Here is a 9,498-nt window from a genome sequence, read left to right as displayed (position 1 = left end):
CCTCAAGGGGCATGAAAATAACATTCGACTGGTTGTAATCTCACAGCCTGACCTTTTCCCCTTGAGTTTCCTAAAAGTGCTATTAATAGCCAGTAAAAATGTAGAAGAGATAAGTTCAGAGGGAGGGGAAAGAGAGGAAGAAGGAGAAAGAAGAGAAGAGAAACAAAAATCATGATAACCCATGAAAGAAACTCTTAAGTACTCACGTAATCAACAACGGCCCTGTCCAGCTTCAAGTAGCCTCACTATTGAGCTACAGAGTTTGAAGGTTGGCTGTAGACAAATTTCTAAATGGTCTTTTTAAATAAAAAAACATGGAGCCAAATATAGGGGTGAAAGCCTTAGATCAGGGAAATAGGGAAAGCCACCGGCCAACATTACCTCACCAACTCTGCAGCTTCCAAATGCAAGCTTCTTCCTGTCTTACCCACGCCTTTATTGCCTTGCTGTTCTGCCCATTCATTGGCTTTCTTAGCCCAGTTACCTCACTTCCTTGTCACTGTCTGTCTGTACAGACCTCCAGGTCTCTATGGTTGGTACTGGGATTAAAGGTCTGTGTCACCACGCTTGACTCTGTTCCCTAGTATAGCCCTGAACACACAGAGACCCTGCCTGATGATTGGATTAAGGGCGTGTGCTGCCTGACTTTTTATTTACTTAAAGTGGCTGGCCTTTTCCCCTGATCCCTAGGCAAGCTTTATTAAAGCACAAATTAAATATCACCACATTTTCCCTTTTTTGTCTAATAAAAATTAAAAATAAATTTTAAAAAGTTATAACTAATATATGAAAAACTATATACAATAAATACAATAACTATATATAATATATACAAGCAATAAATACATCAACAATGTCTACACTATTTGACAAATTCAAAGAAATTATTCAATTATCTATTCTATTTTGGTGAGTTCAAAATGTACCTAATTCACTTTCTGTCCTAACTTATATTACCAACAGAAAACTATCTTATGATGTCTTTCAAACTTATACACAACACCTGTTAGTGAGTTTCTTTTCTGAATTTCTTAACAAGGAAAACTGTAACTATAACTATCTATCCTTCAACTCTCTCAGAGACCCAAGAAGGAAATAATACCTAGTAAAAAATGAAGTGCAAACAAGCAACTCCCAAAAAAAAAAAAAAATGTGAGTTGGCAGAAACAGTCAGCTGCCTGGACAGTCATCTGACTTTTCTCTGCACATTGGGGCATCATCTTCGGCCTATAGGCTTAATGTATCCGACAGACTCATTTGTGAAGTAGGATGTACACAAGGCCTACAGCTCGACTTCACATCCAGTGAGAATATTTCATGTACCAGATAAACTTGAATTCCACCAGTGTCCTGTCATGATTCAGGATTTTAAATTCTAGAAATTTCTGGTGTTTTTGGAATTCAGCCGCCCTTTCTTCTCAGCTTGTGGGTGGCTTCATCTCAGCATCCCATTCTTCTTGGCTTGTGGGTGGCTTCATCTCCTTTATTAATTGCCAGTCTACCATTGAAAGGCTAGACTCTGTTAGCCTAGTTACTCCTTCAAGAATAACTGTTTCACTGCACATTAGAAGTCATCAGTCCACTGCCTGTTCAGCTGCCTTTGAAGAAAGAGGCACTGTGCCTTTTCAAGACTGCAGAGTCACTTCAGGGATGGTGCCATATTGTCCTAGCCTCAGAGGACACCTGTTGCCAAAGCTGCAACCACATTTGCCTTGGCAAGGATCAGTAGTCCTTTGTTTTGTGTCCTGTCTGTCTATTTTGGATAGCATGCTGTCAGCAGTTGATGCAAGGGCACTTTGTTGCCCAGTGGCTAACTTTTGCCACAATCAAAGTTAACTCCACATGCATTTTCATCAATGCCTTTATCTTCTCTTAAGCAGATTGGTGCTGCCAGGAGCCAAAATGTCTCATAGTCATTAAAAAAAAAATCTTATGTTATTAAAACATTTAAATGCCATATTCTGTAGATCTCTGAAGGGTTTGAAGATGACCTGTCTATCTAAAGCACATCTCTGCTTGACCTTGAAAACATACCTAATATGACTACAAATTTGATTATAATGTCTAACTACTAACTTTCATTTCTTTATATCCTAAGAGTTGGTAACAATAACATTCAAGGATTAGCAAATTGCATTACATTGTTAAATGAACTGTATAGGTACAATATTTTGAACAAGATTAAAAATATATGTACAGCATTTTCTAACAATATCAATCTCAATATATATATAATTTATATATAATATGTAAAAATCCAATTCAATGTAAAGTATTTAAAACTAGTAGTTGTCTTTTAAATCTACTTTTTATCTATATCATATCTATATCCTCTCTTTTTTCTTTTCAGAGTAGATTCAATAATCTACCCTTTATTCCATCATTTCTATATATCTTTTCTTTCAGAGTAGATTCAATAATATAGCTCTTATCTATATCCTCTTTTTTCTCTTCTTTTTTTTCTTCAAACAAGAACCTTAAATCTAATCTCCTTTGTTTAGCCCTTTCCTTGACCATTAACATGAACAACTTGTAACCAACCATCCTAAACAATGATAATTATCCCAAACCCAAAACCCACTGAAAGACCAAAAACCACCCACCCCACCTCTTGGGAATATGGGCGTCATGTTCTTAAAATTACTTCCTGCTGTTTGGGAGTGAAGGCATCTTTAGGAGATCCTGAAAAGAAAAATTTGGAGTTAACTGTCAAGTTCCAGAGTAGTAGCTGTATCATTTGTTGTCCAGCTTCTACATAATGCCAAAGTGCAGGGCTTATCTCAAGTCATCTCGAATAGTCTATGAGGCTGGATCATCTCAGCTAGCCATTTCAAAATTGTCCTGAGCAGTTTGTAGTCCAAAGCTGATCTTTTGGTGGTGTTTGTCAGCTTAGTGGAATTACTATTGTCCACGTGGAATCATCATTGTGGGGCCCCATCATCTTTCTGGAGACTTCAAATTTGCTGTCAGGCTTGGTCTTGATTCCCTGCCCAAAACTGATAGAGACTCCAACAGAAAAAAAAAAACAAAACAAACAAACAAAAAAAAAAAAACATGTATAGGCAGCTAAATGAAGCCTATTTTCTAGAATTAGTACTCTATATGACCATTCATATCATAATGAAAGTTTAAAATGCGTATATATTAATCTTATAAATTTTGATATAAAATTCATACCTTAAGAAAAGTTTAAAGAATCAAAATAGAACCAAAGAATTGAGATTAGTGACAATGGAATAGTCCCTTAATTTTTTGGTTTTCTTCTGTCCCATATCAGATGGCTCTTTCTTCATACATGATACAGAGATTTTTGCATTTTCCTTTTAACAATATGCTTGGGTTTTTTGGAAGTTCCTCACAGTGCTCTTCCTATTTACTTAGGTAATATTATATCCTTCTGAGGTGTTTGATGTAGTTGAAGACTAGATAGTTATAATTTTCCTTGGTTATGATAAAAGATAAATTAGATATGAAACTTCAGACTCACAAATATAGGATAGATAGAATATTTTCTATAATTTTGCCAAATACAAATAGACTAGATATTATAATTATAATTCTTGCTTGATAACTGTTCTATTATATGTTAATTTTACTATGTTAAAGTTAAAACCTTCCTTTTTGATTAGACAGAAAAGGGGAGGTGCTGTGGGATGTTCTGTATGCTATGAATATGTGTTGCTCTGATTGGTTGATAAATAAAATGCTGATTGGCCAGTAGCCAAGCAGGAAGTATAGGCAGGATAAGCAGACAAGGAGAATTCTGGGAAGAGGAAGGCTGAGTGAGGAGACACAAGCCTGCGTCCAGTGAGCAGAATGAAATTGGCACACAGGTAAAGCCACAGAACACGTGGTGGCAACATATAGATTAACAGAAATGGGCTGAGTTTAAGTGCAAGAGCTAGTCAGTGGTAGGCCTGAGCTAATGGCCAAGCAGTTTTAATTACTATAAGCCTCCGTATGTTTACTTGAGTCTGAGTAGCTGTGGACCAGGTGGGACAAAGAAAAACTTCAGCTACAGTTGGCAGTGATAGTGGTTTGGATCTTAGGTTTTGTTTGTTTGTTTCCTTGCTTGCTTGCTCTTTGGTTGATTGGTTGGTTGGTTGGTTGGTTGGTTGGTTGGTTGGTTGGTTGGTTGGTTTTTATCAAGACAGAATTTCTCTGTGTATCCCTGGCTATCCTAGAACTCACTTTATAGAGCAGGCTGGCCTCAAACTCAGTGATCCACCTGCTTCTGATTCCTAGTGCTGGGATTAAGGACATGCACCACCATGCCCTGCTAGTTTGGAAGATTTTTAATGAATATTTCTCTCTACATCACATGTTTCTCCTCACCCATAACAGAAACAAACAAGATAAAAGAAACCTTGCACTTTTGCAATGAGTCTTTTGCAACATCACTATCCTGACAAAACCTTCCCTGGAGGATGAACAATTCTCCAAACATTGGTAGATACACACAAGGTACACACAGATTCTTTTCTGTGAGCTCCTGTGACACTCTGTTATCACTGACTGGCCAGCCTTCTTTCCATGGCCCCATTTGGTGCACCATCCTAAACCATCCATTAAATTCTTCTTCCTGGATAGATTGTATACCGACCCCCTTTTCTAATCCATGATCCCTTTGCCATGATCTTTCATGGCATGTTCTCCTGGACAAAAGTTTCATCCTGAGAGCCTACATGAAAGGTTGAATAAATGTGGGGAAAGATGTAAAAAGCCCCCTGAGATGCTAACACCAATTTCTGAAAGAAAACTCTTTCTACTCCTGAATTTAGCATTGGATCCTCAAGTGGGACCAAAAAAAAAAAAATAGGAAAATGAGATATACTGTCAGTTATGGTTGACCTCCCAAACTAACAGCATCATGACAAAGTCACAAGGTTATTCTGTTCCTCTTTCAAGCAAGAGAATTGGAAATCAGCTTACCAAGAGCTTTGAAGATTAAGCTAGTGAAAAATCTCATCCCCTTGGCCACATCACCTACTGCAGACTTTCTCACTTTTTGTGCTGACAGTGGGAACATCCCTTATCTAACCATGGTAGCTCAGAGTGAAATTACCCCCATCCTAACTCTTACCATACTGCCTGCTTTTGAAGATCCACAGAACTACAGGGAAGGTTTGAGTCACCTACTCAAAAAAAAGAACCAAAGGGAGGGGGAAGAAAAAAAGAAAGAGGGGATGGGAGTAAATACAAAAGGAAACTAAAAACCAAGATTCAGAAAATAGCAAAAGGAAGAATTCGGGGATAGTGAAACTAGACTATAAGTCTGTAGAGTTCTCAGCCACAGGTAGGACATATTACACACACACACACACACACACACACACACACACACACACACACACACACGGCTTAAGAGCCATTTTGGGAGAGGGGATGGAAGGACTGTGAAAGCCAGAAGTCAAGGAAGACTGGAATGAAACAGTGACTTCTGTACATGGCAGGACCACTAGACTCATAATTTCACAGTAGCTGAGGTTGTGTGCAGATGGCACAAGATCAAGCCAGTCAACAGTCCAACATGGAAGGGCTCCTGAGTCTCCATCCCTAACTGAAGTACTATTGACATCTGACAACTTCTAGGGGATCTTCAGGGTCAATCTAAGTGTATAGGCCCTGTGTGTCAACAAGACTCCAGTGGATAACTAGCCTTACACTTAGAGGTTTATAAAAATACATCAGACTCTCTCTCTCTCTCTCTCTCTCTCTCTCTCTCTCTCTCTCTCTCTCTCTCTCTCTCTCTCTGTGTGTGTGTGTGTGTGTGTGTGTGTGTGTATGTGTCTCACTTGCTTGCTCTGTGTGTGTGTATGTGTGTGTGTATGTCTGTTAGAGAAAGAGAGAGTTTGTAAGGATAAAGGCCACAGTTAGATCTAGGAAGAGTTAGGGAGGGAAGTGGGGAAATGAATATATTCAAAACACATTGTATGCATGCATAGAGGTTCCAAAGAATTAATAAAAATATATTTTTTAAAAACTGAATCACTTGGCCAAGGCTGTACAGAGTCAAGGTAAAGAGGAAAGCAAAAAAAAAAAAAAAAAAAAAAAAAAGGAGAAGGCAAATGAGGGAGGAAGTGACTGGGGATACCCAGATAAAGGGCCATAAGTGATGCAGATAAAGGCAGCGGTAGAGTTAATGCTGTGGGAATGCCAGAAAAGTACAGATTCCTGATCAGAGAGGAGACATGCCACAAAGCAATGCACTAACTGTATACACAGGTCACTTGTCAATGGGGAAGAATGCTTCAGATGGTAACACTAATGCTATCTAGACTCTGTGGGAAGAAGAGCTAGCTACATAGTCTCCATATGCATCAGTGCCCCTCGCACTCACTCTTCACTGAAATTTTTGTCACTGTATCTCATAAAAGTTTTCATTATTTCTATCTCAAAATGCAAGCATACACCACAACCCACCATCATCTAAGTGCCCTGCTAGCTCGAGAACAGCGCAGAGGAATGTAGTTGGATGCTGATGCAGTGGCCTCTCTGAACAATGGGCCAAGGCCTCATCACTGGCCAGGGTGCCAATCATCTGCCTCTGTTACCAGCAGCTCAGTTAAGCAGTTGAATGGACCTCAATATCAATTCTAATGGCTTATGGCTATTTTGTTTTTAGGACAATCACCACCTGGAAAACCTGAGATCCACAAATGTCGTTCTCCTGACAAGGAAACGTTCACCTGCTGGTGGAATCCCGGGGCAGATGGAGGACTTCCTACCAATTACTCACTGACTTACAGCAAAGAAGGGTAAAAACCTCTCTTCCATCCTATCCAACCCCACCATAGTGCTCACATGCCCCAGGCCCAAGTTACATTACTTCTTATTATAAATTCCACACTTTCCTGGATATATATCAATAAGGCTCATACCACAAGGATAGGGATCTGATGTCTCTAGCCCATCTTGTTCTGTAAAAGCATTTTACAAACTCAATCTTCAAATGCACATTGACCAGTATCATAATAAAACTAGTCAACTTTCTAAATGTCTGTCACAAATTTAGATTGCAGCCCAAGTCACCATTTCCTATGGGTTGCCTAATCTTAGCTGCTCAGCCCTAACCACATGACATTTGCAGGGTTTTTTTTTTCTTAGTTAATACACTACTTTTACAACATAACAATTATATAAACTGTGTGATTCGTGGCAGCCATGGTACATTAGGTTTTTCGAATGTGTTTCATGCTCAAGAAAAAAAATAACATTTAAGGAAAAGAACTTGAGGATTTTTTTAAGCAAATTGCTGAACTGAAGGATACAAGTCATGGGAGGACACATCTGTAATCCTAGCATTCTGTAGGCAGAGGCAAGAAGATCACAAGTTCAAAGCCAGCCTGAGCTACATAGAGAATCCTTATTTCAAACACAACAAGAAAATAAAATTCAAGATCTCCTGAAGGCCAGAGTTAAATGTAACATTGCCAAGAGGGCAAAAATAAGATCATCTCTAGATGATAATTTTGATAAAATCATAATGAGACTCTCCTAGAAATCTTAAATGAGCTATAGGAATGTTAGTCTAGCAAAAAGTACACTTCCATATCTTGGACCTAAAAATAAAGTATATATTACTGACAGAGACAGTCATGCCACTTTCCAAGGACTGCTTGTATACAAAGCTGTCCTTCCATATGGGATCCAAAGAGGCATGACACAAATATTTAAGGGACCCAGAATTATAACATCCTCTAATACCTGTGTGGTGTGAGTGGAGGTGAAGCTGTTAAAATATGAGCAACTTAATGAGCCACATGGGGCTGAAATATCTCCTTTCAAGGCCACTCCACTCTGTTGCTCACTTGACCATCTAAAGTGTACTGACATCAGTGTGTCTCCTCCTAAATCCTTTTGTTCAAATGTATCTCAACATGTTTGCATGACCAACACTGCATTATGGATGATCCCATAATATGAATGTGTGCTAACAAAGGTCCCAATTGCCTGAGGTGATCCAATGGTGATACCATTGGTCTGAGTGTGCCTTGGCCACTGGTAACTCAGGTAACTCAGGACAAACCACAAGGTTCATAGAGACATCTTCAGAAAAAAGGGTTAGTGAGCAGCAGAGAACTGAGATGCTAAACTAATCCCTCCACCCATTCTTCCAACACAATTCTTTCCCTCACTCCCAGCTGGTATAGTTAGAGCACCGAGCCACTGGGATCCATTTTTCTGCTTTTGTTCTTGTACTTTGAGCACCTTATCCCCCAAGTCCAATAATATTAATCTATTAATAACAAAAATGAGACTCTTGTTTTCTTATTCACTCTTAATGCGTTACTTGTTGCAGAGAGAAAGACACCCATGAATGTCCAGACTACAAAACCAGTGGCCCCAACTCCTGTTTCTTTAGCAAGCAGTACACTTCCATATGGAAAATATACACCATCACAGTAAATGCCACTAACGAAATGGGAAGCAGTGCATCGGATCCACTTTATGTGGATGTGACTTACATAGGTAAGGGGAAGGGAAGTGGGTGAGGAATTTGTTACTGTTATGTTATGTCATATAGTTAGCAAAAGTCTAACTCAGTTTGGGTCTTCCTGGTTTATGTATTTATCCTAGATAAGAAAGGTGAGAGAACTCACAGTATCTCTGTTGGGCAAGCATTTTGAATCAACAGCATTGATTCTTGACAAGCAAGGTTAGGCCTCGGGATCCTCGAGTTCTCATGTTTTCCCTCAACTCTAATCTTAGTGTCTTAAATCCAGTGTATGTGTTCTGCATGCTTCCTTTATTAATGGTTCCCTCAGCCCTCTCCCTGCAACCCTGTTGCCTTCTTTCCCAGGCAACTCAAATTTCTTTTCTTTTTGGTGGGGGTGTACTGGAGATGAAACCTAGAGAGGGACATGAAGGCAAGCATTCCCCCACGGAGCTATACCAACAGCTCCAAACGTCTTGTCTTTCTCCTTGTGGAAGACAGAGATACTCTTCAGAAATGAAGGTCTTTAAAAACATCTTCAGGTTCTGAATTCACAGGAATCATTCCAAATACCTTGTCTGAAATTCAGCCCACCACAATATCATATCTACTTCATTATGAGATATTATTAGACAAAGACTGGTGGAGGTAATGGGGTTATAGTTTAATGATAGAATGCTGCCTAGTATAAATTAAAAAAAACCCTAGGTTCAAATATTCCCAAAATATAATAGTAGTAGTAGTAGTAATAGGAAGTAGGTAATAAGTGGTCAAAGATTACGGTCACTTATATATTGTTTATAAAAAAGCATTCATAAAGCAGAGCAGTAGATCTGAGAGAGTTCCTCGCTTTACATGATGAGCATTATGTAGCAGGGCAATTGGACACAGCTGCAACAACCTTTATGGTTAATCCAGACAGTAAATAGGCTCCTAGGAGAATAGGTAGGATGAGGAGAATGAGGTTCTTATTTATCTTAGATAATAATTTATGAAGTAGCTAATAAGGTTTGAAATTACTCAAGCCTTCCCAATCTAAGTAAGACCACCCAACAACAGAA

At 39.0% G+C, this 9,498-nt stretch overlaps 1 protein-coding gene across 13 annotated transcripts in view; it reads left to right on the top strand.

Moving 5' to 3' along the window:
- Prlr (prolactin receptor) overlaps positions 1-9,498 on the top strand; it is a 180,204-nt gene that overhangs the window by 141,950 nt on the left and 28,756 nt on the right. For all 13 annotated transcript variants that reach the window (XM_076551766.1, XM_076551764.1, XM_076551767.1 and 10 more), the window contains exons 4-5: positions 6,626-6,758; positions 8,303-8,472. In XM_076551766.1, the coding sequence (XP_076407881.1) occupies positions 6,626-6,758; positions 8,303-8,472 (303 nt within the window). The remainder of the gene's footprint in view (positions 1-6,625; positions 6,759-8,302; positions 8,473-9,498) is intronic.

Source organism: Peromyscus maniculatus, chromosome 15, assembly GCF_049852395.1.
Source record: "Peromyscus maniculatus bairdii isolate BWxNUB_F1_BW_parent chromosome 15, HU_Pman_BW_mat_3.1, whole genome shotgun sequence".
Classification (NCBI taxonomy): domain Eukaryota; kingdom Metazoa; phylum Chordata; class Mammalia; order Rodentia; family Cricetidae; genus Peromyscus; species Peromyscus maniculatus.
This window is presented reverse-complemented; position numbering and strand designations above follow the sequence as displayed.